The sequence below is a fragment of the Ammospiza caudacuta genome, chromosome 1 (assembly GCF_027887145.1).
Source record: "Ammospiza caudacuta isolate bAmmCau1 chromosome 1, bAmmCau1.pri, whole genome shotgun sequence".
NCBI lineage: Eukaryota > Metazoa > Chordata > Aves > Passeriformes > Passerellidae > Ammospiza > Ammospiza caudacuta.
Window position 1 is genome coordinate 154,772,455 of NC_080593.1, and position 26,993 is coordinate 154,799,447.

The following is a 26,993-nucleotide window of genomic DNA, read 5'->3' on the forward strand; positions in this document are numbered from 1 at the left end:
GACTAAGGATTAAAGGAATCTCCCAAGGTTCAAACAAGGGAAATGAGAAGTTGTGCATCTGGACAGGAATTGCATTTGGCCCTGGATAATGTTGTGGGTTCAGAGTCCGAAAAGTGACTTTTCTGAGCAGGACCCTGTGGTGCTGCTGGAGAACTGAGTGACCAGCAGGTCACAGTGGGGAATTACTTCAGCCGTGTCACCTGTGTCCAAGAGAGATTTCAGAAATTTTTCAACCCGAAATCCTGAAAGCCCTTTCTCTCTTTAGGGCACTGGTCAGATCCAATGTGGAGTGATGTGGACACTTCTGGCATCAACAGGTGAAAAAGCACAAGTGGGTAGTGGACCAGTTGAGGGCCACCAGATAGTGCAAGGGCTGGAGAATCTTTGCTATAGCAGAGGTGGAGAGAGCTGGGACTCTGAGGAGACAAGGCTGGGCAGGGATGTGTCACCAGTGTGTGGGAGCCCAGCTGTTCTCAGCACTGCACACGTGAAGGAAAAAGGGGTCCGTGCATGAGTGAAAATAGATGGAATTCCATGGGCAAAGGCAGCAAGAATTTTTCAGTATGTGTGGATGGTCCCAGAGTATAAGAGACAGAGTCCCTCTTCTTGGAGGTCCAAAAATTGAACTGGGCCTAATGCTGGAAATTCTGTTCCTACTGGGTCTGCTTGAGCAGAGGGGATGGAAAAAATTGGTCTCCAGATTTCCTGCCCAAGTGGATGTTTTTGTTCCTCTGTTCGTGGTGGGGACTCAATAGTGCTGCTGAGAAGAGATTTTTTTCAAGTGTATGCTGACATAAACTGACTTTGGCAGGGCAGTGCCCAGGACAGAATTGTTGTGTCCAAGCCTTTGGTAGATGAGGTGATGGCCTTGTGTCATGGTCTGGAACATGACAAAACCATGTCTGCATTGCTTCTTACTGGTGGGGACATGTTTGCTAAGAAATGTTCTTTGCTCCCTTTCCATCCAACATAATAGTCGGGTGATGGCATTGCACAGGCTTAGGATGTGAGAGCAAGGGAATTCAACAAGAAGAGGAGGCAACTCTGTTTATGATGCAAGAAAAATTTATTGAATTGAAAGAATGCTGAGAAAGAAGACGCTGATGGAATCAGGTGTGAAGTGCAAGTAGAGAAGCCATCAGCTGAGATGCTTTGTTTGCAGGAGCTGTTGGCAGAGGCCAGAGCTGATGGTGTCAGGGGTGGGGCTGAGGGCCCTTAGCAGATGTAGCCATAGCCCCTTCTGCCATAGCAGCCCAGGCCTCCCAGGCCGTAGCCAAGGCCAAAGCCAAATCCGCCAGAGATGGGCTGTCCCTGGGCATTGAGCTCAGTGCCCAGAGCAGCGGAGGAGGTGGATCCGACGGCGGTGTTCTGGGGGAAGGAGGTCATGATGGGTCCTGGCAGGGTGACCATCACAGGGGAAGGGTTGATGATGACGCGGGAATCCTGGCATTGCAGGGCACAGGGCTCGTTGCAGCTGTTGGCCAGCGGGGTGGGTCCGCAGGGACTGCAGCGGTTGTAGCAGGCCATGGGTGTGGTGTGGAGGGTGCCTGGAAGAGAGAGAGGGCTGAGGCAGGGTAGAGAGTTGGGGGTACAATAGGCAGTGAGGAATGTGGCGGGTGTAGTGGGGCTGTGGGGAGGCATGAGGGCTGCTCAGGCTGAGCATGGTGGAAGAGGGGATTGGGGGTCCAGGAGCAGGAGGGTCAGGGGATTGAGGCTCACCTGGTTATCAGCAGGAGTAGGAGGAGAAGGCTTGAGGAGAAGTGTGTGTGGGAGAGAGGTGCTGGGCTGGCTTTTATGCTGGTTCTGGAGGGGTGGGACAGCCTTGTCCCATGGACTTGGGGCATTTTGCAGGCCACAGTTCCGGGTTGGCTCAGACTGGTGAGTCCTGAGGAGAGGAGTGTTTTCCATCCCACAACTCTGCTGCGTCATGTCCTACTTTTGAATTCTTGTTCATTTGACCTTGGCGGCTACTTTTAAATGCAGGTATTAGAGACCAAGGGCTTTTGATGAAGACGTTTTTTGTGGAGGGCTGTGGACGTGACCAAAACTTTGGACAGTGGGGTGTCATGAGTGAAGTCACCCTATGTCCCTTGTATGCTGTGCTTTATAGGTGTCTTGTGGGGTGAGTCCTCATTTCCCCACAGCCACGTCAGGCTCATCTGGTCTTTGCATCTCTACTGAGGGCAATGGGTGTCCCCTTCAATCACATTCTCTCCCTCTCTGTACCACTGCCAACATTCTAAGCCTGTTTATATGACAGGCCTTTTTTGCTGGTTATGGGAAACCAATTCCTGTTATTTGGTGACTCGTGTTATGCTCTGCAATTCATCCGTCGTACTCATCTCAGCTGGCCCCAGCTAGGTCACACTGTGGAGTCCCATTGCTGGGCTCTGAGTGACAGCTAGAAAGGAAAACAGGTGAAGGATAAGAAGATAGCATGTGATGAGCATTTGAAAAACCTGGTTATAGACAATTTTCAGAATAGTGTTGACCTTTTTACTCTTTGAAGGTATATGAATGAAATTCATAAAATCAGTTTTACCTGCCCCAGCCTGGCGAGTAATGAGCGGGGTACTGTTTTCCTTCCTGCAACTCTACAATTCCATGTCCTGCTCTTTTGAGCATGTCCATCTGACCTCGGCATCAGCTTGAAAGTGAGAGTTGGTATTTGGGGGATTTTGCTTGGAAGGTGCATGTAAGAGATACTAGTATAAACCACTAATGCCTAGGAAAATTGTTATGTCATCAGTGAAGTCAGCCAATGGGACAGGTCTATTTTCGTTTGTGGTTGCATTTGAGAGAGGGACCCCATTCCTTTACAGCCCTGTCAGGCTGCTCTGGGCCTTTTTGCTGGACTTTAGCACCTGCCCCTTCCAGGGCATTTACTACATCCCACCTTGCCCATGGATTTTGAGGGACCTTGTTCCTGCAGAGAAGAATGGGACAATTTTTACCCTTTTAAAGTGTTTCCTCATTCAGCTCGTACAAGGTGATGAGGAGCAGTTAGAGTTGATTATGGAGGGCAAAATCCTGTCTTAGTGACCTCTGTTACCTACAGAAAAAAAAATTCTTACTGTGGATGCTGAGTGAGCCATGGCCGGTGTTTACCTCCACCTCTTAGCAATGTCTTGGCAGTGTCAGATACTTCATCATTGCAGATTATGCAAGGATGTACAGGTGGTGTAAAGGGTCAGTGAAGTGGGCTGCTGTATTCATATAATATTTAATCAACATGATTTGGGGCCTTGTGATCCAATTGTCAAGCTGGAGTCAGCTTGACAAATGAAGCGGCTCAATAGTTGTATCCATGAGGCCAAAACTGTTCAACATCCTCAAAAATGGTGCGAGTCAGTGTGAGCAGGTTCAGAGTCCTCAGGGGAGGAGGCCCACAGACTTAGTGAATCAAGGCCAGTTCGGGGCCACCAAGATATTTAAAGATCTGGAGGATTTCTCAGAAGGGACTGAGAGAGTTGGGACTTCCAGGAGACAAGGCTGGATGTGGTTTTTAGAAGCTGGCAACAGCAAAATTAAAACGGATGGAATTCCATGGGCAGAGCAGACAAGCCCTTCTTTAATGTGATGGTTGTGGCAGAGTGGAAGAGGTGAAGTATTTTCTCTCTCCCAGGGAGATGACAACCTGACCTGTCCATGGTTCTGCAAATCCTTCCCTAGGTAGCCTTCCTTGATCAGAGAGGATGGATGCCCTTGCAACTCTACCTGGCATTTTCTCGGAGCTGATTGTTTGTGTGGTTTGAGAGTTCTGATGGGAGGGCATATTGTCAAGGTTTCTCTGACATGGTGAGATTTTTGCAATCAAAGAGCAGGAGAGCATGGTTGTGTCAAAGCCTTTGAAATGGCAGGTGATGTGTTTTTGTCATGTTTTGGAAGGTCATGCTTGAACCCTGCTTCCTGTGCCAGTCTTGGTTATTACAGGTGGGCGTATATGTTTAGGAAGCTGATGTGTCTGTTTGCCACCCACCCCATGGCACTGTGTTGGGTGAGGGTGTGAGGCATTGGGAATTCAAAAAGAAGAGGAGATGTGTGAGGCTTTGATGCAGGAAATCTTTATTGAGGCAAAAGAATAAAAAGGCAAGGGAGAGAACTTGAAGGGATCCAAGGTGAGGTGAAAAACAGGTGATCACCAGCTAAGGTGCTTTGGTTGCAGGACCTGTTGGCAGAGGCCAGAGCTGGTGGTGTCAGGAGTGATGCTGAGGGCCCTTAGCAGATGTAGCCATAGCCCCTTCTGCCATAGCAGCCCAGGCCTCCCAGGCCGTAGCCAAGGCCAAAGCCACCAAATCCGCCAGAGATGGGCTGTCCCTGGGCATTGAGCTCAGTGCCCAGAGCAGCGGAGGAGGTGGATCCGACGGCGGTGCTCTGGGGGAAGGAGGTCATGATGGGTCCTGGCAGGGTGACCAGCACAGGGGAAGGGTTGATGATGACGCGGGAATCCTGGCATTGCAGGGCACAGGGCTCGTTGCAGCTGTTGGCCAGCGGGGTGGGTCCGCAGGGACTGCAGCGGTTGTAGCAGGCCATGGGTGTGGTGTGGAGGGTGCCTGGAAAGAGAGAGGAGGGTGAGGCAGTGTAGGGGTGGGGGAGTCCGCGGTGTGGTTTGTCTGCAGGGGAAAAGAGGCAAGAGAGTGTGGAGGCTGTTGTGGGTCTGTGGGGAGGTGTGAGGGCCACTGAGGGTGGAGTTAAGCTTGCTGGAAGAGCAGGGCCATGGGGAAAGAGCAGGAGGGTCAGGGGCTTGAGGCTCACCTGGTTGTAGACACCGGAGCAGAATGCTTGAGGGGAAGTGTGTGAGGGAGAGAGACTCTGGGACGGCTTTTATGCTGCTTCAGGAGGGGCAGGCCCACCTTGTCCCATGGCCTTGGGGCATTTTGCAGGCAGCACCTCTTTGCTGACCCACTCTGGTGTGTCATGAGGTGGGGAGTGTTTTCTTTCCCCCAGCTCTACAGTGTCATGTCCCGCTCATGAGTTCCTGTTCATCTGACCATGGCAGCAACTTTAAAGTGACATTTTTTATTTTGTTTCAGCTGTGTGTCCAAGAATGAAGAATAGATGGCAATAACTTAAAGATGTCATCAGAGTCCCCACCCCATTTCTCTTGTGTGGCTCGGTTCGTGGGTGTGTTGTGCAAAGGGACCCCATTCCATTACAGCCCTGTCAGGATGGTCTGGTCTTTGCAGCTGTGCCATGAGTGAGGAGCTGACCTTTACATTCTTCCTCACGTCGCCACCAGGTCACCAGACCTGTCTTTTGGACTTGCCTTTCTCCTTGGTTCTGCTCCGGCTTTGCCACTCTGGTGTTACAGTAGTTCTTCTGTGGTGGGATACATCCTGGGAACAGCTGCTGAGGGATCTGGAGAACAAGATTTTGAGTAGTGCTTTTAGGAACTGCAGAGTTTTAGATGCAGACAAGGTAGCCAAAGGAGAAATCATTTCCCCTTCTTCAGCTGTCTGAAAGGAGTTTTTTTGTTAAGACTATTATTGCTCTCTCCTCCCTTTTAGCAAGTGATGGGTCAAGTGGAAATGGCCTCAAGTTACTAAATCTCGAGTTGACAAAAGTCATGGGCAGCCTTGTTGAGCTGTCCTTCCTTGAGGAGGTTGGGTTGAACTCCACGATCTCCTACACAAACGGAGAGTGATGGGACAGGGGGAAATGTCTTCCTACTGCCAGATGGGATATTGTGAAGAAATTATTCTCTATCTGAGTGATGAAGGCCTGGCACAAGTCACCCAGAGAAGCTGTGACTGTCTCAACCCTGGTAATGATCAAGGCAAGTTTGGCCAGGGCTTCGAGCAACCTGGGATAGTGGAAGGTGCCTTTGTCCACTGCAGGGGTTCAGACAAGAGAATCTTCAAGGTCCTTTCCAAGCAAAACTATTCTACAATGAGTCTTTGGTCACCTCCAAGAGGTTTCTTGAGCACAAATTATTCCCTTTGCTGTGATTCTGCTTCCTGGGATGCGCACAGTATCCTACTGAGGGAGAAAGTTCCTTACCAGGAAGCAAAATTCAATCCCTCCTAATCCAGTGAGCATGGTCAGTGACAGACTTGAACTGATCCACCTAAGGGCTCTGAGGGAGCTGGTGAAAGTGCTCCCAAGCCCCTTTCTATCTTCTGCCAGCACTCCTGGCTAGCTGGGGAGGTCTCAGTTGATGTAGGCTTGAAAATGGGACTCTTCCCTAGAAGAAGGGCCAGAAGAAGGGTCTGGGCAACTCCAGGCCTGTCAATCTGAGTCCAGTTCTGCATAAGCTGCTGGAGCAGATCATCTGGAGAATATTTAATAGCCCCTGCAGGACCACCAGGTGATCATGCCCAGCCAACCTGGCTAAAACGAAATCAGGTCCTGTTTGGCCAGCCTCATGACCTGAGGTGTCAATATGACCTCCTTAGTAAGTGAGGAAAAGGCTGTGGATGATTTTTACTTGGAATTTAGTAAAGACTTAAATCTCCAGACTTGGGAAGGAGTGACTAGGAAGCTGCCAATGGGAAAAGGATCTGGAGGTGCTGATTGACAATAGCGGAACATGATCCAATGTGTTCCCAGGTGGCCACAAAAGCCAGTGGCATCCTGGCTTGTATTACCTGTAGTGGGACCAGCAGGATCACTGTAGTGACTGTCCCACTGTATTGGGTACTGGTGAGGCCACTCCCTGAATCTGAGTTCTGTTTTAGGTCCCTCAGAGCAAGAAAGACATTGAGGCGCTTGAGGATGTCCAAAGAAGAACAAGGATGTTGGTGAAGAATTGACAGAGCCATTTCTGTGAGGGGCAGCTGAGAAAAGGGTGGTTGATTTGTCTGGGGATCAGGTTGGTTTGAACTAATGGATTTCCCTGTGTTCCTTGTGCACTCCTGGATTCCATTGCTGGAATGTTCAGAGAGCCCCGATGGAGAAGAGTTGGATAAATGTGTGCTGCCATTGAGAGGTTGTGCTGGGGATATGGGCACAAGTGCATCAGTGTGTCCAAGGTTTTGGGAAAAGGAAGGGTCTGTGTTGCATTCTGGAAGCCCAGTGGCTGGTTCTGCTGTTGACAGACATCCCAGGAGAGGTCTTGTGGCCCCTTTTCCACACACACCGATGGGTTGTTGACCCTTGACTTTGAGCATGGGAAGTTGCAAGAGCCATGGAAGAACAAAAGAGGAGGAGACGTGAGGCTATATTCCAGGAAAACTTTATTGAAGAAAAGAATTACAAGGCAGGAGAAAGAAGTGAGAAAGGAGGTGGTGTGAGCTGCAAGCAGGGCAACCATCAGCTGAGGTGCAATGCTTGCAGGACCTGTTGGCAGAGGCCAGAGCTGGTGGTGTCAGGGGTGGTGCTGAGGGCCCTTAGCAGATGGAGCCATAGCCCCTTCTGCCATAGCAGCCCAGGCCTCCCAGGCCATAGCCAAGGCCAAAGCCACCAAATCCGCCAGAGATGGGCTGTCCCTGGGCATTGAGCTCAGTGCCCAGAGCAGCCGAGGAGGTGGATCCGACGGCGGTGTTCTGGGGGAAGGAGGTCATGATGGGTCCTGGCAGGGTGACCATCACAGGGGAAGGGTTGATGATGACGCGGGAATCCTGGCATTGCAGGGCACAGGGCTCGTTGCAGCTGTTGGCCAGCGGGGTGGGTCCGCAGGGACTGCAGCGGTTGTAGCAGGCCATGGGTGTGGTGTGGAGGGTGCCTGAAAGAGAGAGGGTGAGGCAGGGCGGGGGTGTGGGCGTGAGAGGGACAGCAATGCAGGAGCGTGGTGGAGTGTGGAGGCTGTTGTGTGGCTGTGGGGACGTGTGAGGGCTGCTGAGGCTGGGGCTGAGTGTGCTGGAAGAGAAGGGCCGGGGGGCCAGCAGGGTTAGGGAATTGAGTCTCACCTGGTTTTCAGCAGGAGCAGGATAAGAAGGCTTGAGGAGAAGTGTGTGAGGGAGAGAGACTCTGGGCCAGCTTTTATGCTGGTTCTGGAGGGGCGGGACAGCCTTGTCCCATGCCCTTGGGGCATTTTTGAGGCAGCAGCTCTTGGCTGGCCCAGTTTGGTGAGTCATGAGGTGAGGAGTGGTTTCTTTTATGCCATTCTGCAATTCCATATCCTGCTCTTGAGTCTGTGTCCATCTGACCTTGGCGGCAGCTTTAGAGTGAGAGTTGGTGTTTGGGAGGATGTGATTGTTCAGCACCTTTCAGGGAGGGCTGAATAAACAGCCAGCACCCAGGGAAGGTGCAATGTCATCATTGAGGTCATTTTGTGGCACTTGTGTGCTGTGGTTTATTGTGAAGACTGGACTCATCCCTTTGTGTCTTGAATGAGATCAAGAGACAGAACTGGAAAACCAGGTCCTCATCAGGATGGATTTGCTTAATTTTTAAGGTCCATTTGGGTTTCAGAGAATTACATGACAGCAAATTCTTTAATTTTAAGTGTATATCCTAACATCATTAAGAACTCAAAGAAACCCACCAGTCAAGAGTGTTTAATCCTTTTTTTATCATGGCTGGTCTGTGACTCCAATTCTTTTATTCTTCATGCAAGCTCTCAGGTTTCATATCTTTTATCCCTTAAGTCTTACTTAATACTGTGTTCCTGTCAGCAAAAACCAATAATTGCGGTCAGCGTACTCCTCTTTCCTTCTTTGTTATGGTATAGGCATTTCTTCATTAAATTCTATGATTCCATGTCATTCTCTTGAGGCCTTGTCCATCTAACCTTGACAGCAGCTTTTAAGCGCAAGTTGATATTTGAGAGGGTTTGCATGGAAGATGGGCATTAGGCTGGGCCCAATAAACAGCCAAAATTTAGGAGAGGTGTGGTGTCATCAGTGAAATGACCCCGTGTCACTCCTGTGCTCTGTTTTATGGATGTGCTGTGATGAAGAGCCCCATTCCCTCCCAGCCCCATCAGGCTGCTCTGTGATGTGCTTAAGGTGTTGCCCCTTCCCTCACATTTGTTGCTCCCCACCTTGATCCCACCTGACTAAGCCTGACACTAGATCTGACTTTTCCTGTTCACTCTGCTCTGTGGATATCTTGGTGGTCCTCTTGCCTGTAAGCTTTTGCTATCCGGGGTGATTTAGGTACCAACTTGGGATGGCTGCAAAGGGCTCAGACCAGTTGCGGTTGTCAGAACAAGAATTGGGAGGTCACCCAGGGTTGTTGCAGGTGAGCATTTCATGATCTTTGACAACCAGGCAAGTCCAGGTTGTGTCAGGGCCCACAGTGGTGGCCTGAGAAAGGTCTGAGGGGCTGGACCTGGAGGTTTGTGGTCAGTGTCCAAAAGTCCAGATGGCAGCAAGTCCCCAGTGCTGTAGCCCAGGAGTTGGATCCACTGGGGCAACCCTGAAAATCTGATGCTGAAGCTCAGCAAGGGCATCTGCCAAGAGCTGTTTGTTGGGAGGAGTCGTCCCAGGTAGGAAGGAATGTATGAGCATCAAAGGTAAGAATAGTTTTCTTCTGAGAAATTGCCCTTGTGTTTCTGGGTGAAAAAAAAGTGGAGCAGGAGGTGTCCCTGTATCATTGTGGGGAAAAGGGACCCCAAGTCTTCAGGTCCAGATTGGGAACAGTGTTGTGATGAAACAGGAGGAAGTGACTCTTGGTGTCTCCTGAGCACTGGTGAGATCCCATGTGAGGTGTTCTCAGCAGTTCTGGGCTTCCCACATGTAAATGAAGTAGATTTGGTGAATTTACACCAGTTCAGGGCCCAAAATATTTTAAAGGGCCTTGAGAATCTTTCCCAGAGGAGAGAATGTGAGAGGTGGGATTCCCAGAGGACAAGGCTGGACATAGGGATGTCATCAGTGTGCACAAATTCCTAATTGCTGAGGGTGAAGTCAAAGGACCCTGGCTGCTCTCAGCAGTGCACACATGCAGGACAAGAGGGAAAGGCACAAGTGAAAACAGATGGAATTCCCTGGGAAAGGCAGAAAACCTTTTTCTGTGCGAGGTTTGTCCCAGAGTAAAAGAGGTGGTCGAGTATCGGTTCTGGGAGAGCCAGCTCTGAACTGTCCAAGGTCCTGGAAATCCGACTCTTGCTGGCTACGATCGAGCAGAAGAGAATGAAGCAATTGCGCTCCAAAGTCCCTGCCAAATTGGATTATGTTGTTCCTATTTTTTGGGGGAGGGTTAGGGAGTCCTGCTGGGAAGACAGTTTGTCAAGTGTGTACTGGCCCAGAAAGACCTGAAAAGAGCCATAAGCAAGAGAGATTTGTTGTGTCAAAGCCTTTGGTGTGGTAGGTGATGGGTTTGTGTCTCCCCTCAATCCATGGTTCCCATACCAGTCTTGATTACTACTGGTGGACATGTATTTTCTAAGAAAGGTTTGAGACTTTTTTCCATTCAGTCCAACAGTCTCTTTATTCCTGGCAGTGTGTTGGGTAAGGAGGTGACACCACTGGAATTCAGAACAATGAGTAAAGATGAGGAGACACATCAGGCTTTGATTTGATGCAGGAAATCTTTACTAAGTCAAAAAACAAAACAAAACAAAACAAAAGAAACGACAGAAGAAAGTATTTTAAAGGATCGGGCCTGAGGTAGAAGTAGGGCAACCATCAGCTGAGGTGCTTTGCTTGCAGGAGCTGTTGGCAGAGCATGGAGCTGGTGGTGACAGAGGTGGGGCTGAGGGCCCTTAGCAGATGTAGCCATAGCCCCTTCTGCCATAGCAGCCCAGGCCTCCCAGCCCGTAGCCAAATCCACGGCCATAGCCAAAGCCACCAAAGCCACCAAATCCGCCAGAGATGGGCTGTCCCTGCACACTGAGCTCAGTGCCCACGGCAGCAGAGGAGGTGGATCCGACGGCGGTGCTCTGGGGGAAGGAGGTCATGATGGGTCCTGGCAGGGTGACCAGCACAGGGGAAGGGTCGATGATGACGCGGGAATCCTGGCATTGCAGGGCACAGGGCTCGTTGCAGCTGTTGGCCAGCGGGGTGGGTCCGCAGGGACTGCAGCGGTTGTAGCAGGCCATGGGTGTGGTGTGGAGGGTCCTGGAAGAGAGGGATGAGGCAGGGCAGAGGTGTGAGCAATGATGCAGGGGAGTGAGGGAGTGTGGAGGCTGTTGTGTGGCTGTGGGGAGGCATGAGTGCTGCAGCGGCTGGGGCTGACTGTAAGAGATGAGAGGGGTGAGAGGTGCAGGAGAAGGAGGGTCAGGGGATTGAGACTCACCTGGTTGTTGGCAGGAGGAGAAGGCTTGAGAAGAAGTGTGTGAGGGAGAGAGGCTCTGGGCTGGCTTTTATGCTGATCCTGGAGGGGTGGGGCAGCCTTGTCCCATGGCCTTGGGGCATTTGGCAGGCGGTAATTCTTGGCTGACCTATCCTGCTGAGTCATGAGGTGGGGAGTGTTTTTGTTCCCACAACTCTGCAATTCCATGTCCAGCTCTTTGAGTCAGTGACCATCTGACATTAGCTGCAGCTTTCAATCAGGAGTTGGTATTTGGGATTTATTTATTAATGTTTGTAAGGGAGGACTGAATAAGCAGCCTTAGCCCTGGGGAACTACAATGTCCTCAGTGAAGTAATTTTGTGGCATTTGTGTGCTGTGCTTTGTCAGTGCCTTGTGAAGACTGGGACTCTGTTCTGTGCCACTGGATGTCCATCAGTCATTGTGTTGCACCCAGGAATGCTGAGGGAGCTGCTGATGTCCTGGGAAGGTCCCTTTGTTGTAGCTTGGCAAGGTCCCAGTGCCTGGGAGTGCCTGAAGGATTAAAGAGAGCTTGTGGCATTCTGCCTTGAATGCAATGGGAGAAAATCTGGAAAAGGAGAGACTGTTCAGGCTGAACTTGTTCCAGTGTTATGGCCCTTTTGGAATTCTCAAATCTACATGATAATGCACTATGTAATTTAAATTGTATTCCTTGACCTCATTAAGAAACTCATTAAACACACAAGAAACGGGTGCTCAGGTAGGTCTGTGACATCAGTTGTCTTACTCCACATGAAGGTCATATGGTTTCATAACTTGTATCCTTTAAGGCTTAACATTGTGTTCCTGTGAGCAAAACCCAATAATTACTAGCTCTGGTCGGCAACATCATCTTTCTTTCCCTGTCATGGTGCAGGTGTTTGTTTTTGGAATTCTGTTATCCCATATCCTTCTCTTGAGTCTGTGTCCATCTGACCTTGACTGCAGCTTTTAACTGTGATTATTAGAGGTTAAAAACTGCTGTTGATGGTGTATGTCAGGGTGGGGTGAAGACATTACCGAAGCTTGGGAGCGGTGGGGTGGCATCACTGATGTCACCCTGTGATACTGCTGTGCTGTGGTTTTTGTGTGTGTTGTGAAGAGGGGCCCCATTCGCTGCCAGCCATGTCAGGCTGGTCTGGGCTTTGCAGGCGTTCTGGGGCTGAGGGGCTGCTCATTCCTGCCTGCCTTGGCTCCGTCTCTCCTGCCCGATCTATATGCCAGGCCTTTCTCCATGGAGATGGGAAAGCAATTCCTGAGATTTATGAAGGTCACTCAAGCTCCCCAAAGTCCAGTGCTGGTTGATCCATAGCAGTTGTCTCAGCTGGGCCCAGCAAGGTCACCCCGTGGGGTCACAGTGCCATGTTCTGACTGACACATGGAAAGGAAAGCAGCTGAAGGAAAAGGAGAACAAGGCAGGTGAGGAGAAGCTGAAAAAACCGGGGATGTTCAATTTTGAGAGGAAGAGGATTGACCTTATTGCTGTCTGAAATTATCTGAATGGAATTTTTTTAACACCAGTCTTGTTTCCCTTTCACCAAGCTGTGGAGAAGAGGGAATGAACTTTAGTTTCTCTAGTGGAGGTTTAGTTTCCTATTAGGGAAATTTAATTCACAAAAATACAGGACAACCAACATACTGAAAGGGCTGGAAAGTCTGTCATAGAAGAGAGGTTGGGAGAGCTGGGACTCCCAGGAGACAAGGATGGACAGTGGGGTGTCATCAATGTATGAAAATCCTAGATGGCAGGAATGAAGTCAAGGGAATCCATTTATCCACAGTAATGAAACCATGCAGGAAAAGTGGGCAAAGACACAAGTGAAAACAGATGAAATTCAATGGGCAAAGAAGGGAAAAATTTTTCAATGTGAGGGTGGACAAAGAGTGGAAGACATGGTGGAGTTGCTGTCCTGAGAGAGCCAAACCTGAACTGTCCATGGTTCTTGAAATCCCACTCTTGTTAGTCTTTCTTGAGCTGAGGGGAATGAAGCACTTGAATCCTAGAGTTCCTGCCCAAGTGGATGATTTTGTGACTCTGCTGAGAGGTTTCAAGAGTTCTGCTGGGAATTCACACTTTGTCAAGTGTGTGCTGGCATGGAGACAGTCTATCAGAGCTGTGCTCAGAAGACCATCAATGTGTCAAAACACTGGTGTAGCAGGTGATGGGCTTGTGCCAGGTCCTGGAAAGTCCTCCCAATCCCGTGCTTCCTGTCTTAATTAAGAACCTGCTTGGTTCTTAATTGTGGTGACATATTTACTAAGAAATAGGTTATGCCCTTTTTCCGTTCACCCCAATGCCCTGTCTGACACTGTGTGAGGTGAGGATCTGAGACCACTGGAATTTATAAAGATGATGAGACATGTCAGGATCTGATGCAGGAAAACTTTATTGAGGCAAAAGAGTTAAAAGGCATGAGAAAGAGGCAGAAGTGATCCAGTGTGAAGCGCAAGTAGAGAGACCATCAGCTGAGGTGCTTTGATTGCAGGAGCTGTAGCCACAGCCCAGGGCTGGTGGTGTCAGGGGTGGTGCTGAGGGCCCTTAGCAGATGGAGCCATAGCCCCTTCTGCCATAGCAGCCCAGGCCTCCCAGGCCGTAGCCAAGGCCAAAGCCAAATCCGCCAGAGATAGGCTGTCCCTGCACACTGAGCTCAGTGCCCACGGCAGCCGAGGAGGTGGATCCGACGGCGGTGTTCTGGGGGAAGGAGGTCATGATGGGTCCTGGCAGGGTGACCATCACAGGGGAAGGGTTGATGATGACGCGGGAATCCTGGCATTGCAGGGCACAGGGCTCGTTGCAGCTGTTGGCCAGCGGGGTGGGTCCACAGGGACTGCAGAAGCTGTTGCAGGCCATGGGTGTGGTGTGGAGGGTGCCTGGAAGAGAGAGGGTGAGGCAGGGCGGGGGTGTGGGGGTGCGAGGGGTGAAGAAGTGTGGAGGCTGTTGGAGGGTCTGTGGGGAGGCTGGTGCTGAATGTGCTGGAAGAGGGGGGCCAGGGGTGCAGGAGCAGGCAGGGCAGGGGATTGAGGCTCACCTGGTTGTCAGGAGGAACAGGAGTAGAAGGAGTCAGGAGGAACTTGTGAGAGAGAGAGATTCTGGACCGGCTTTTATGCTGGTTCTGGAAGGGTGGGACAGCCTTGTCCCATGGCCTTGGGGCATTTTGCAGGTTACGGGTTCTGCCAGGCCCAGACTGGCAAGTCATGATGTGAGGAGTGTTTTCCTCCCCACAACTCTGCCTGTCATGTGTTGCTCTAAGGAGACCATGTCCATCTGACCTTGGCGGCATCTTTAAAGTGAATGTTGGTATTTGGGAGCATTGGCATGGAAAATGTGTGTCAGAGAAACCAGAATATGCAAAAAAAAACCTCAGAAAGCTATGGGTGTCAGTGAGGTCATTTTGTGGCACTTGTGCAATTTAATTTGTGGGTGTGTTATGAAGAGGGCCCCATTCCCTCCCAGCCCTGTCTGGCTGGTGTTGGATTTGCAGCTGTGTTGTGCATGCGGAACTGCCCCTTCTACTGCAGTCATTCCTCCTTTAAAGTGTGGGTATCTGAAACCAAAGGCTGGTGTTGATGGTGCATGTCAAAGGGGACTGAAGTTGTGAGCAATATTATGTAGAGTTGGAGTGTCATCAGTGAGGAACCCATGGAACTCATAGTTTTGAGTTTTTGTGTGTGTTGTGAAGAGGGGCTCCAAATTATCCCAGGTCAGTCAGGCTGGTCTGGGCTTTGCATCTGTGCCAGGTATGAGTGCCTGGACTCTTCCTTTCTACGTGGGCAGTTGGAGAGTTGCCCCTTCAGAAAGCTGGGAGGTGATGGGGTGTCTGAGGCACCGCTTGGCTGTTCCACCAGTCAGAGAGACCTGGAGACTGAGTGTAAAAGGAATCTCCTGCATTTCCAGAGTGGGAAATAAGAAGTTCTGCATCTGGACAGGAATGGCACTTGGCCCTCAGTCATACTGTGGGCTGAGAATCTGGAAAGCAGCTTTGCTGAGCAGGACCCTGTAGTGCTGGTGGAGAACAAAGAGACCACAAGATCTCAATGAAGCTTTAGTTGAAAAGGCATCATCAGTGTCAAAGATAGATTTCAGACACTTCTTGCCATGAAGTCGGGAGAGGTGGTCCCTCCTCTCTTTAGCGCACTCACTGGGTCCCATGTGGTGTGGTTTGGGCAGTTCTGGGCTCCCTAGTGGAAGATAATAATGAACTTAGAAACAAAACCAGTTTGTGGCCAACAAGATTCTAAAGGGACTGGGAGATCATTCACAGATGAGACTCAGAAATCTGTGACTCCCGGAGACAAGGATGGAGAAAGGCATGTCACTAGTGAGTGCAAATTCCTGATGGTAGGGAATGAAGATGAGGGATCACAGCCATCCTCAGCAGTGCACATGTGAAGGATAACAGGGCAACGACACAAGTGAAAACAGATGTAATTCCATGGGCAAGGAAGAGAAGCATTTTTCAGTGTGAGGGTGGTCACAGAATGGAAAAGGTGTTGGAGTCTGTCCTGGGAGATGCAGAACTGGAACTGCCCATGGTCCTGGAATTCCTGGTCATGTTGGTCTGACTCGAGCAGTAGGAAATGAAGCTCTTGCTCTCCGGTGTTCCTCCCAAAATGTATGATTTTGTGACTGTTTACAGGGAGGGTATGAGGATCCAGCTGGGGAAGAGAGTTTGTTAAGTGTCTCCTGGCACGTAGTAGCTTTTTCAGAGCCATGAGCAGGAGAGCATTGGTGTGACAAAGCCTTTGGTGTAGAAGGTGATGGGCTTGTGACACATTCCGGAAGATCACACTTCAACCCTGCTTTCTGTGCAATTCTTGTGATTACTGGTGGGAATGTATGTCCCAAGAAAGGTGCTCCAGCCTTTTTCCCCTATGCCAACAGCCTATTAAGGCCTCACAGTGTGCTGGGTGAGGATGTGAGACAATTTGGAATCACAAAGAAGAGGAAACTTCTCAGGGTTTGATGCAATATAACTTTATTGAGGGAAAAGAGTGAAGACAGAGGAGAAAAAGACGGAAGGCATCTGGTGCGAGTTGCAAGCAGGGCGACCATCGGGCAAGGTGCTTTGATTGCAGGAGCTGTTGCCAGAGCCCCAAGGTGGTGAACCAGTCCTTAGCAGATGTAGCCACCCCGTCTGCCATAGCAGCCCAGGCCTCCCAGGCCGTAGCCAAATCCACGACCATAGCCAAGGCCAAAGCCAAATCCGCCAGAGATGGGCTGTCCCTGGGCATTGAGCTCAGTACCCAGAGCAGCAGAGGAGGTGGATCCGACGGCGGTGTTCTGGGGGAAGGAGGTCATGATGGGTCCTGGCAGGGTGACCAGCACAGGGGAAGGGTTGATGATGACGCGGGAATCCTGGCATTGCAGGGCACAGGGCTCGTTGCAGCTGTTGGCCAGCGGGGTGGGTCCGCAGGGACTGCAGCGGTCGTAGCAGGCCATGGGTGTGGTGTGGAGGGTGCCTGGAAGAGAGGAGGATGAGGCAGGGCAGGGATGTTGGGGTGCAGGAGGTGATGGAGTATGGAGGCTGTTGTGGGGCTGTGGGGAGGCATGAGGGCTGCTGAGGCTGGTCAAAGCTTGAGGCTCACCTGGTAGTCGGCAGGAGCAGGAGGAGAAGGCTTGAGGAGAAGTGTGTGAGGGAGAGAGACTCTGGGCCGGCTTTTATGCTGGTTCTGGAGGGGCGGGACAGCTTTGTCCCATGGCCTTGGGGCATTTTGTAGGCTGCAGTTCTTGCTTGGTGAGTCCTGATGTGGGGAGCATTTTTCTTTATGCAATTCTGCAATTCTGTGTCCTTCCCTTGGGGCTGTGTCCATCTCACCTTGGTGGCCACTTAAAGGGAGAGCTGGTCTTTGGGAGGATTTGATTGTTTCATGTGTGTCAGGGAGGAATGAATAAACAGCCAGAACCCCAGAGAACTGCAATGTCATGAGGTAAGGTAATTTTGTGGCTCTGATGTTCTGTGGTTTGTGGGTTCCTTCTGATGACTGGGCCCTATTCTTTGCCTCTGGGTGTCCATCAGTCATTGTGTTGCACCCAGGAATGCTGAGGGAGCTGCTGATGTCCTCAGAATGTCACTCTGCAATAACTTGGAAAGGTCCTCATACCTAGGAGCAGTTTCTGATGAATGAAAGGGAGCCCATCTCCTTGTGTCTTCAGTCAGATGAAGTGACAGCATCTGGAAAAGGAGAGGTTGTTCGCGCTGAATTTGTTCCATTTTTCAGGTCCATATACAATTCTCAACTTTACATGCCAATGTACTCAGCCAATTAAAGTCTATGTCTTGACCTCATTCAGAAATTAAAAAACCCAAAGAATCAGTAAAGCTGGCCTGATCACTTTTTTCCCCAGCTTGTCTGTGACATGACTTCATTTATTCCACATTAAAGGGATGAGGTATAACATGTAAGTCTTTATATTTTGTTCCTGTGAGCAAAACCCAATAATTTGCTGATGCTCAGCAAACTCATTTTTCCTTTTCTGTCATGATGCGGGTATTTCTTTATGGAATTCTATGATTCCATGTCCTGCTCTTGACTCCTTTTCCTTCTCACCTTGGCAGCTGTTTTTAAATGTGAGTAGGTATTTGGGAGAATGTGCATGGAAAGTTCATGTCAGGGAGGGCAGAGTAAACAACCAAAGCATTGGAGCACCGGGGTGTCATCAGCGAGGTCACTGTGTGACATTTATGTGCTGTGGTTTGTGGATGTTTTTTTAAGAGGGGCCCCATTCCCTCTCAGCCCTGTCAGGCTGCTCTGGAATTCACAGTTGTGCTGGAGGTGTTTCTCCCTCCCTCACATTTCATCCCTCCCCACACTGATCCCATCTGGCTAAGCCTGACACTAAACCTGACCTTTCCTCTTGACTGTGCTCTGTGCGTGTCTTGGTGCTCCTCTTATTTTTAAGCTTTTGATATCTGGGACCATTTGGATTTTTACATGGGCTGTGTACCAAAGCATGAGGCCATTTTTGATTGTCAGAAGGAGGATTTGGAGGCTGCCCAGGATTGTTGCAGGTGAGCATTGCATGATCCTCAAAAACAACCCAGGCAAGTCTGGGTTGTATCAGTGCCCAGCGTGGACATCTGCGAAAAGTCTGAAGGGCTGGACCCAGAGGCTTGTGGTGAGTGTCCCAAAGTCCAGATGGCAGCAAGTCCCCAGTGCTGTAGGCCAGGAATTGGATCCATTGGGCCAACACAGAAAATCTGAGAGGTGCTGGACATCTGATGGGGTTCTGTCAGGGCAGAATGGGGTTCTGCCAAGGGCTATTTGCTGGGAGAAGTCATCCCAGGTAAGAAGGAATGCCTGAATGTTGGTCAGGACGATTTTTTTCTTCTATGAAAAAGCCTTTGTTTTGTGGTTGTGGTTGAGGAAAATTGGAGCAAGAGGTGTCCCTGTGTGGGAAAAGGGAATGCAAGTGCCCAGGTTAGGATAGGGAAAGTGTATGACCAAGCAGAGAGAAGTGAACTGTCTGTTCAGCCCTGGTGAGGTCCCATGTGAGGTGTTGTGGGCAGTCCTGGGCTCCCCAGTGTGAAAATGAAGTAGATTTTGTGAATCCAGACCAGTTCAGGACAACAAGACTTCAAAGGGGTTGGAGAATCATTCCTAGAGAATAGTCTGAGACAGCTGGGACTCACGGTGGACAAGGATGGATTGGGGGATGTTATCAGTGTGTGCAAAAGCCTGGTGGTGGCGGATGAAGACAAGGGAGCCCGGCTGTTCTCAGCAGTACTCATGTGCAGGGCTTGCTCACAGCAAGGGACAAGTGAAACAAAATGGAACTCCCTGGGCAAAGAATACAAGAATCTTTCATTGTGAGGGTGGCCACAGAGTGTAAAATGTGTTGGAGTGTCTGTCATGAGGGACCTATCACTGAACTGTCCATGGTGCTGGAAAGGCTGCTCTTGCTGGCTCTGCTGGAGCAGGGGAGTTGAAGCACTTTCACTCCAGATTTCCTGACAGAGTGGTTGACGTAGTTCCTCAGTTTGCTGCAAGGGTTCAAGAGACCGGCTGGTAAAAGTTTCTCAAGTGTTCACTGGCATGGAAAGGCTTTACCAGAGCTGTACCCAGGAGAGGATTGATGTGTCCAAGGCTTTGGTGTATCATCTGAGATGTGTGTGACAGATTGTGGAAGGTGTTCCCTCCTCTGCTTCCCATGCCAGACTCTGTTATTGGTTATTTTGACATACGTGTGAGGGAAGGTATTTTTGGTCTAATCCATGTAGTCCTGTGTCCTGCTGAGCTGTGGCATGTACTCAGTGAGGATGTGAGACAATTTGAATTAAAAAAGAACAGGAGGCTTCTTGGGTTTTGATGCAGAAAAGTTTATTGAGGCAAAGGAACAGGCAGGAGAACAAAGTGGAAGGGATCCAGTGTAAGATTGCAAGTACAGTGACCATCAGCCAAGGTGATTGGCTTGCAGTTTTTGCAGACTCCTGAGGTGGTGGTGTCAGGGGTGTAGCTGAGGGCCCTTAGCAGATGTAGCCGCCCCTTCTGCCATAGCAGCCCAGGCCTCCCAGGCCGTAGCCAAATCCACGGCCATAGCCAAAGCCACCAAATCCACCAAAGCCACCAGAGATGGGCTGTCCCTGCACACTGAGCTCAGTGCCCACGGCAGCGGAGGAGGTGGATCCGACGGCGGTGTTCTGGGGGAAGGAGGTCATGATGGGTCCTGGCAGGGTGACCAGCACAGGGGAAGGGTTGATGATGACGCGGGAATCCTGGCATTGCAGGGCACAGGGCTCGTTGCAGCTGTTGGCCAGCGGGGTGGGTCCGCAGGGACTGCAGCGGTTGTAGCAGGCCATGGGTGTGGTGTGGAGGGTGCCTGGAAGAGAGGAGGATAAAGCAGGGTAGGGGTGTGGGGGTGTGAGGGATGAAGTGTCAGCAGAGTGAGGGAGTGTGCAGGCTGTTGTGTGGCTGTGGGGAGGCGTGAGTGCTGCTGAGGCTGGGCCTGAGCATGCTGGAAGAGCGGGGCCAGGGGTGCAGGAGCAGGAGGGTCAGAAGCTTGAGTCTCACCTGGTTGTCAGCAGGAGCAGGAGGAGAAGTCTGGAGAAGTGTGTGAGGGACAGAGGCTCTGTGCTGGTATTTATGCTGCTCCTGGAGGGGCAGGACAGCCTTGTCCCATGGCCTTGGGGCATTTTTGAGGCAATTTTGGGGCATTCTTCGCTGGCCCAGCCTGGTGAGTCATGAGGTGGGGAGTGTTTTCCTTCCTGATTTTCTGCAATTCTATGTTCTTCCCTTGAGTCTGAGTCCATTTGACCTTGACTGCATATTTCAATTGGGAGAAACAGAGGTCAATGGATTGGAGCTGGTTTGTTTTGAATGTTGAAGAGGCAAACAAAGCCTACAGGAATTTGGGTGTTATTTCATGTCTTCACGTAACCCCCAGCCATTCCTTCTGTTCAAACCTACTTCTCTGCAACCTTGGATATGGTCACTGCTCTGGGCTGAAATTCCATAAATAGATCATGAGGTGCCCATGTAGCCTTGGCTGTGAAAACTCCAGCAGTTACCAGGACAGAATTACGAAAAGAAATACAGGCAGGTTATGGGAGTTGAACATCCTATTCTACACCACTGTTGGGGCTCCTCAGTGGAACAAGGCCTCGGACATGGTTGGCCAAGAGACCATGGCACTGATGGGAGTGGAGGATCCTTAAGATGAGAAGCTGAGAGAGCTGCAATTTCTTTCAGGCAGGAGGCAAAAATGCAAATGGGACATGTTGTCAATATGCCATAGAATGACCTCAGTGGTGACACCCCAAATCTCCTAAGCTGTGGTTGAATCTTCTACGAGTCGTGACACTCACAATCAACACCTTGGTCTCTAATTTTTGCAACTTAGCCTACCACCAAGGTCAGATGGAGATGGCCTCAGGAGCAGAACATGAAATTGCACAATTCCACAGAGGAACAACTGCTCCGTGACACAAAAGGAAAGAGGAGCTTACTGGCTGTCCGTTAGTAATTATTGGGGTTTGCTCATAGGAACAACACATTAGGACTTACTAATTATAAGTTATGAAAATTTGTGGCTTGAACACGGAAAAAAGGAATTGATGTCACAGAGCAGCCTGGGAAAAAAGGGATTGGGCCCCGTTTGTTGTTTATTGGATTCCTGAATGAGGTCAAGGAATACACTTTGAATGACAGAGTATATTGTTGTGTAAATTGTATAAATTTCAAAGTACAGTGGAAGAAGTTCAACCCTGGATTGCCTCATGTTTCCCTGATCCTGTTTCTTGATATCACTGAAAACACAGAATAGAGGAGATTTCTTTCCTCTATCATGAAGGGCTCTCAGGCACTGTGACCTTTCCAGGTTATTGCAGAGTGACCTTCTGAGGACATCAGCAGCTCCCTCAGCATTCCTGGGTGCAACACAATGACTGATGGACATCTAGTGGCACAGAAAAGAGTCCCAGTCTTCACAAGGCACCCACAAACCACAGAACACAACTGCCACAAGATGATCTCACTGATGACATTGCGCCTTCCCTGGGTGCTGGCTGTTTATTCAACTTCCCTGGCACACAGGGAACAGTCAAATACTCCCAAATACCAACTCCCAGTTAGAAGCTGCTGCCAAGGTCAAATGGACGCAGCTTCAAGAGCAGGATAAGGAATTGTGGAAATGGATGAAGGAGAACATTCCCTACCTCATGACTCAGCAAGCTGGGATGGCCAAAAGCTGCCGCCTCAAAAATGCCCCAAGGCCATGGGACAAGGCTGTCCCGCCCCTCCAGAACCTGCATAAAACCCAGCCCAGAGCCTCTCTCCTTCACACACTTCTCCTCAAGCCTGCTCCTCTTGCTCCTGCTGACAACCAGGTAAGCCTCACAACCCTGACCCTCCTGCTCCTGCACCCCTGGGCCCTCTCTTCCAGCACACTCAGCCTCAGTCTCAGCAGCACTCGCGCCTCCCCACAGCCCCACAACAACCTCCACACTCACTTATCCTCCTGCATCACTGCCCCTCACGTCCCCCACATCCCCGCTCTGCTTTATCCCTCTCTCTTCCAGGCAGCCTCCACACCACACCCATGGCCTGCTACAACCGCTGCAGTCCCTGCGGACCCACCCCGCTGGCCAACAGCTGCAACGAGCCCTGTGCCCTGCAATGCCAGGATTCCCACGTCATCATCAACCCTTCCCCTGTGCTGGTCACCCTGCCAGGACCCATCATGACCTCCTTCCCCCAGAACACCGCCGTCGGATCCACCTCCTCCGCTGCTCTGGGCACTGAGCTCAATGCCCAGGGACAGCCCATCTCTGGCGGATTTGGTGGCTTTGGCCTTGGCTACGGCCTTGGCTATGGCCGTGGGTTTGGCTATGGCCTGGGAGGCCTGGGCTGCTATGGCAGAAGGGGCAGCTACATCTGCTAAGGGCCCTTGGTACACCACGCTCCCACTATAGGGCAGGAAGGCATTTATGATCTGGCAAAGCCTCCTCCAAGCAAAGGAACTTGGCTGATGGTCACCCTACTTGCACTTCAGCCTGGCTCCCTTCCATTTTCTGCTTATTGCCTCTCATTCTTCTACCTCAATAAAGTTTTCCTGCATCACATTTTTAGTTGAGTTCTTCTTCTTTCTGATGCCAAGACCCTTCCAGTCTCACTCAGCTCTCTGCCAGGGTTCCAATGTCCATTGGCGTTGGTGGAAAAGTGCTCCAGGTCCTCTTTTATGATTTATTTCCCTACTCTAAAAACTGGTACACTTTGCTCCTCTTGTGCATCCCACAAATCCTTCAGTTACTGAATCACAGACCTGGATACACTAATGTAGATCTATCCCTGCCTCTGGCCCAAACCTCTCTGGGTGGTGTGTTCACTTTTGTGGACAGCAGTTGCTTCTGTCCCTCATCATCTTCCATGCCCTTCTACAGATCCTGTGAAGCACATCTACGTCTTCCTTGTATTTGTGAGCTCAGACCTCAACACAGAATTCTGATTTTAGTGCAGGAGAGCAGAGGGTGAGATTTCCCCACTCTCTTGTGCTGCCCACACTGTGGGATGAGCCCAGGACACAGGAGGAGTTTCTGGTCAGTGGGTGCACATGGCTGGGGAAAATCCAATTCTTCATCCAACACCCCAAGTGCTCCTCCCTGGGGCTGCTCTCAATCCTCTCATCACCCCTCCTTTACCCTGCATGTTTGGGATTGCTCCAATCCTGGTGCAGAAGGTTCTGCCTCTCTGCTCTGGTGATATTGGAGAACTCTTCATCTATGGATTACTGGGATCAGGGAAGACAAGACTCTGCCCGAGGAGATCAAGAGTATGGCCTTGAGGATGATCCGTGGGTGAAGGTTTGGGACAGCCTCTGTCTATGACACTGGCATATTTTCCAGGCAGAAGCTGTTGCCTGGCAGAGCCTGCTGTGTCATGAGGTTGGGAATGTTTTGCATCAAACTGCTCTGAAATTCCACTTTCTTCTCTTGAGGCCGTGTCCATCTGACACTGGCGACAGCTTTAGTGGGTTGGTATTGGTTCCACTATGGGTGGATGAAGAGAGAGAGAACCAGGATCCTGTATCTGGACTTGTGCAAAACTTTTGTTCCTGTGCCAGACAACGTCCTTGTATCTAAGCTGGAGTTGATGGCTGGACCTCTGACTGGATAAGGAATTGGCAGGATGGTGTCACTGAAAAGTTGTGGTCACTCCATGTCCCAGTGTGGAGAACAGGGATGAGTGGTGGCCCACAGGGATTGATAATGGAACCATTGCAACTTCCCATCTTTGTCAGGGACATGGAGAGTGGGTTTGAGTGTCCCCTTGGTTAGACTGGGGATGACTCCCAGGTGAGTGGTGTGGTTTATGCTCTGGAGGGAATGGATGGCAACCAGAGGGTACCAGAAAGGCTGCGTAGATGGGCTGGTGTGAAGCTTGTGAAGGTCAGCAGGGCCAAGAGGAAGGTTTTGTACCTGGATTGGATCAGTCTCAGCAAGGGATGTTGGATGGGCAATGAGTTAATTAACAGCATCCCTGAGGAGAAGGACTTACACACTTACACACCCATATAAAAAAACTAAATTACAAACTAACCAAAAAAAAAAAAAACTTTAGCTCTCTAATAAAAAAAAAACCAAAAACCACCACAGACTAAAAAACACCACCATATAACTAACTACCAACAAAAAAACCACAATGCAATCTTTTTATTAATAATTCTTACCACGTTATAAAAATAAATTAAAAATAAAAACAACCACGTAAAACCCTATAGAACAAATCACAAAAATCAATAAAAAAAAAAACAAACCAACTTACTACTCTCAAAAGTATTCAACTAACCCTAAACAATACTAAAAATAAAAGCCAACCAAAACTCTACCTCTACACTAATGAATAAAAAATAACCAATACACTATAAAAATACCTAAAAAAATTTCAAAACCTGAACGGTGATGAATTGGACATGTTCTGGCAATGTGAATGAACTGAGCAAAATCCCCCATGTCCTGGGGTTATCCCCACAGTGAGGGCAGCACATTCTGTCCCTCTGCTGCACTATGAGGAGACTGGATTTGTGTGCTCCACTCTGAGGACACAAAAAAAGGACAGACGTGGACCTCCTCCAGAAGATCTGAAAATGGCCTTGGGAGATGATGAGGGTCTGGAGGAACTGGTGTCCAGCCAAAGTGAGCACACCAGCCAGGAGGGCCTTGTATCAGAGTCAGGGACACACCTGCATTGGGGGATCCAGGCGTGTGTTCCAGCAATTGAAAGCTTGCTGCGGTGCACTATAAGAACAAAGTGTACCAGTGGGTAATGGAATTAGGGAAATAATTCCTACAAGAGGTCTTGAAGCATTTTTTCATCAATCCCAATAGTGTCAACAACATTGGCTTAATGTCAAAGTGTCTCGGGAGAAGAATGAAGAAGGAGTCTTGTGAGGTTATGATGCAGGAAGACTTTATTGAGGTAGAACAGTGAACACTCAGGAGCAGCCAGTGGAAGGGAGCTGGTCTGAGGTGCAAGTAGGGCGAGCATCAGTTGAGGCCCCTTGCTTGCAGATGGTTTTGCCAGAGCACCAAGGCCTTCCTGCCCCGCAGTGGGAGCAGCCAGGCAGAGGTGCCCAATGGTCTCTGGCTTGGGAGAAGGGGTTTGCAGCAGAGGAGCTGGACAGAGCTGAAGGGGCAATGCAGAGCACAGAGAGGGAAAAGAGGAGGAGGCAGATGGGCCATGTTTGCAGAGAGCCTGGGCTGGCCCCTTGGATACTGCCTTGCTTGGTGCCCTGAGAGCAGGAGCTGGAATTGCTGAAACTGTTTGAGAGCCTTGACCAGAGATGCATCTTCAATGCCTGAGATGAGTTCCAGGGAGAGGATGTTTGTGTCAGGGGTGGTGCTGAGGGCCCTTAGCAGATGTAGCCATAGCCCCTTCTGCCATAGCAGCCCAGGCCTCCCAGGCCGTAGCCAAGGCCAAAGCCAAATCCGCCAGAGATGGGCTGTCCCTGGGCATTGAGCTCAGTGCCCACGGCAGCGGAGGAGGTGGATCCGACGGCGGTGTTCTGGGGGAAGGAGGTCATGATGGGTCCTGGCAGGGTGACCATCACAGGGGAAGGGTTGATGATGACGCGGGAATCCTGGCATTGCAGGGCACAGGGCTCGTTGCAGCTGTTGGCCAGCGGGGTGGGTCCGCAGGGACTGCAGCGGTTGTAGCAGGCCATGGGTGTGGTGTGGAGGCTGCCTGGAAGAGAGAGGGTGAGGTAGGACAAGGATGTGGGAGTGCAAGGAGTGGTGATTGAGGAGGGTGTGGGAGTGTGGAGGCTGTAGTGGGGCTGTGGGGAGGTGTGAGGGGAGCCAAGGCTGGAGCTGAGCATGCTGGAAGAGAAAGGTGAGAGGTGGAGGAGTAGGAGAGTAGGGGGATTGAGTCTCACCTGGTTTTCAGCAGGAGCAAGAGGAGAAGATGTCAGGAGAAGTGTGTGAGGGAGAGAGGCTCTGGGCTGGCTTTTATGCTGCTCCTGGAGGGGTGGGACAGCCTTGTCCCATGCTCTTGGGCATTCACTAGCCAACCGGTCTTGCCCAGCCTGGTGAGTCATGAGGTGGGGAGTGTTTTCATTCCCACAACACTTCAGTGTCACATCCAGCTCTTGAGGCCATGTGCATCTGACCTTGTCGGCAGCTTTAGGAGCTGGCATTTGGGTAGATTTGATTATTAGATGTGGGTCAGGAAGGGCTGAAGAAACAACCAGAGCCCCACAGAAATGCGATGTCATCAGTGAGGTCATTTTGTGGCACTCATGTCCTGTGGTTTGTGGGTGCCTTGTGAAGACTGGGACTCTGTTCTGTGCCGCTGGATGTCCATCAGTCATTGTGCTGCACCCAGGAATGCTGAGGGAGCTGCTGATGCCCTGGGATGGTCACTGAGCAATATCCTGGAAAGATTCTGGTGCCTGGGAGCTCCTCCTGATTTCTGAAATAGAGTTTGTTCTCTTGTGTCTTCTATGTGAGCAAGAGGGAGAATCTGGAAAATGAGAGGCTGCTTAGGGTGAACGTGTTTCATTGTTATGGTCTATTTGGATTTCTGAAATTTACTCAGCCATGTACACTGTATAAATTAAAGTGTATTCCTTGGCTGTATTAAGAAATCCCCTAAATTAAAACAAACCAGGCTTGATCCCTTTTTTCCCAAACTGATCTGTGACATCAATTCACTTATTCCGCATTCAAGCCACAAGGTGTCATAACTTATAATCATTAGTCCTAATGTTTTGTTCCTCTAAGCAAAACCCAACAATTAGTAATGGACACCCAGCAAGCTCCTCTTTCCTTCTTTGCATGGTTTGGTTGTTCTTCTGTGGAATTGTGCAATTTCATGTTCTGCTACTGAGGCCATCTCCACCTGACCTTGGTGATACTTTCTAGCTG

At 50.3% G+C, this 26,993-nt stretch overlaps 6 protein-coding genes and 3 pseudogenes across 6 annotated transcripts; 1 reads left to right on the forward strand and 8 right to left on the reverse strand.

Moving 5' to 3' along the window:
* Positions 1–1,215: 1,215 nt before the first annotated feature.
* LOC131566206 (feather beta keratin-like) lies at positions 1,216–1,844 on the reverse strand. Its single transcript, XM_058817434.1, has 2 exons — positions 1,720–1,844; positions 1,216–1,564 (listed from the first exon to the last, which is right to left on the reverse strand). The coding sequence occupies exons 1-2, from the start codon at positions 1,842–1,844 to the stop codon at positions 1,216–1,218; spliced, it is 474 nt and encodes a 157-aa protein (XP_058673417.1).
* Positions 1,845–4,218: 2,374 nt separating this feature from the next.
* On the reverse strand, positions 4,219–4,876 carry LOC131566580 (feather beta keratin-like; annotated as a pseudogene).
* Positions 4,877–7,328: 2,452 nt separating this feature from the next.
* Positions 7,329–7,643, reverse strand: LOC131560376 (feather beta keratin-like). Its single transcript, XM_058809080.1, has one exon. It carries the CDS (start codon positions 7,641–7,643, stop codon positions 7,329–7,331), a length of 315 nt encoding a protein of 104 aa, XP_058665063.1.
* A 2,945-nt stretch (positions 7,644–10,588) lies between these two features.
* LOC131560371 (feather beta keratin-like) lies at positions 10,589–11,240 on the reverse strand. Its single transcript, XM_058809066.1, has 2 exons — positions 11,122–11,240; positions 10,589–10,943 (listed from the first exon to the last, which is right to left on the reverse strand). Exons 1-2 carry the CDS (start codon positions 11,238–11,240, stop codon positions 10,589–10,591), a joined length of 474 nt encoding a protein of 157 aa, XP_058665049.1.
* Positions 11,241–13,675: 2,435 nt separating this feature from the next.
* On the reverse strand, positions 13,676–14,008 carry LOC131566085 (feather beta keratin-like). Its single transcript, XM_058817292.1, has one exon. The coding sequence runs from the start codon at positions 13,985–13,987 to the stop codon at positions 13,676–13,678; it is 312 nt and encodes a 103-aa protein (XP_058673275.1). The 5' UTR covers positions 13,988–14,008.
* Positions 14,009–16,249: 2,241 nt separating this feature from the next.
* On the reverse strand, positions 16,250–16,847 carry LOC131561919 (feather beta keratin-like; annotated as a pseudogene).
* Positions 16,848–19,601: 2,754 nt separating this feature from the next.
* On the reverse strand, positions 19,602–20,267 carry LOC131560211 (feather beta keratin-like; annotated as a pseudogene).
* A 1,567-nt stretch (positions 20,268–21,834) lies between these two features.
* Positions 21,835–22,513, forward strand: LOC131563769 (feather beta keratin-like). The gene is made up of 2 exons (XM_058813903.1): positions 21,835–21,959; positions 22,156–22,513. Exons 1-2 carry the CDS (start codon positions 21,835–21,837, stop codon positions 22,511–22,513), a joined length of 483 nt encoding a protein of 160 aa, XP_058669886.1.
* Positions 22,514–25,480: 2,967 nt separating this feature from the next.
* On the reverse strand, positions 25,481–26,668 carry LOC131561061 (feather beta keratin-like). The gene is made up of 3 exons (XM_058810196.1): positions 26,661–26,668; positions 26,039–26,086; positions 25,481–25,832 (listed from the first exon to the last, which is right to left on the reverse strand). The coding sequence occupies exons 1-3, from the start codon at positions 26,666–26,668 to the stop codon at positions 25,481–25,483; spliced, it is 408 nt and encodes a 135-aa protein (XP_058666179.1).
* Between the last annotated feature and the right edge of the window lie 325 nt (positions 26,669–26,993).

What these genes read in the sequence shown, in the direction of transcription:
- LOC131561061 (XM_058810196.1), bottom strand. An exon ending in CTCTCCCTCACACACTTCTC is followed by an intron (nt 25,833 to 26,038) that starts CTGACATCTTCT and finishes ATCCTTGTCCTA; the next exon opens with CCTCACCCTCTCTCTTCCAG.
- LOC131566206 (XM_058817434.1), bottom strand. Translation starts at nt 1,844, where the DNA reads ATGCCCCAAGTCCATGGGACAAGGCTGTCCCACCCCTCCAGAACCAGC. An exon ending in CTACTCCTGCTGATAACCAG is followed by an intron (nt 1,565 to 1,719) that starts GTGAGCCTCAAT and finishes ACCCTGCCTCAG; the next exon opens with CCCTCTCTCTCTTCCAGGCA.
- LOC131566085 (XM_058817292.1), bottom strand. Translation starts at nt 13,987, where the DNA reads ATGGCCTGCAACAGCTTCTGCAGTCCCTGTGGACCCACCCCGCTGGCC.
- LOC131560371 (XM_058809066.1), bottom strand. Translation starts at nt 11,240, where the DNA reads ATGCCCCAAGGCCATGGGACAAGGCTGCCCCACCCCTCCAGGATCAGC. An exon ending in CTCCTCCTGCCAACAACCAG is followed by an intron (nt 10,944 to 11,121) that starts GTGAGTCTCAAT and finishes CCTCTCTTCCAG; the next exon opens with GACCCTCCACACCACACCCA.
- LOC131563769 (XM_058813903.1), top strand. Translation starts at nt 21,835, where the DNA reads ATGCCCCAAGGCCATGGGACAAGGCTGTCCCGCCCCTCCAGAACCTGC. An exon ending in TTGCTCCTGCTGACAACCAG is followed by an intron (nt 21,960 to 22,155) that starts GTAAGCCTCACA and finishes TCTTCCAGGCAG; the next exon opens with CCTCCACACCACACCCATGG.
- LOC131560376 (XM_058809080.1), bottom strand. Translation starts at nt 7,643, where the DNA reads ATGGCCTGCTACAACCGCTGCAGTCCCTGCGGACCCACCCCGCTGGCC.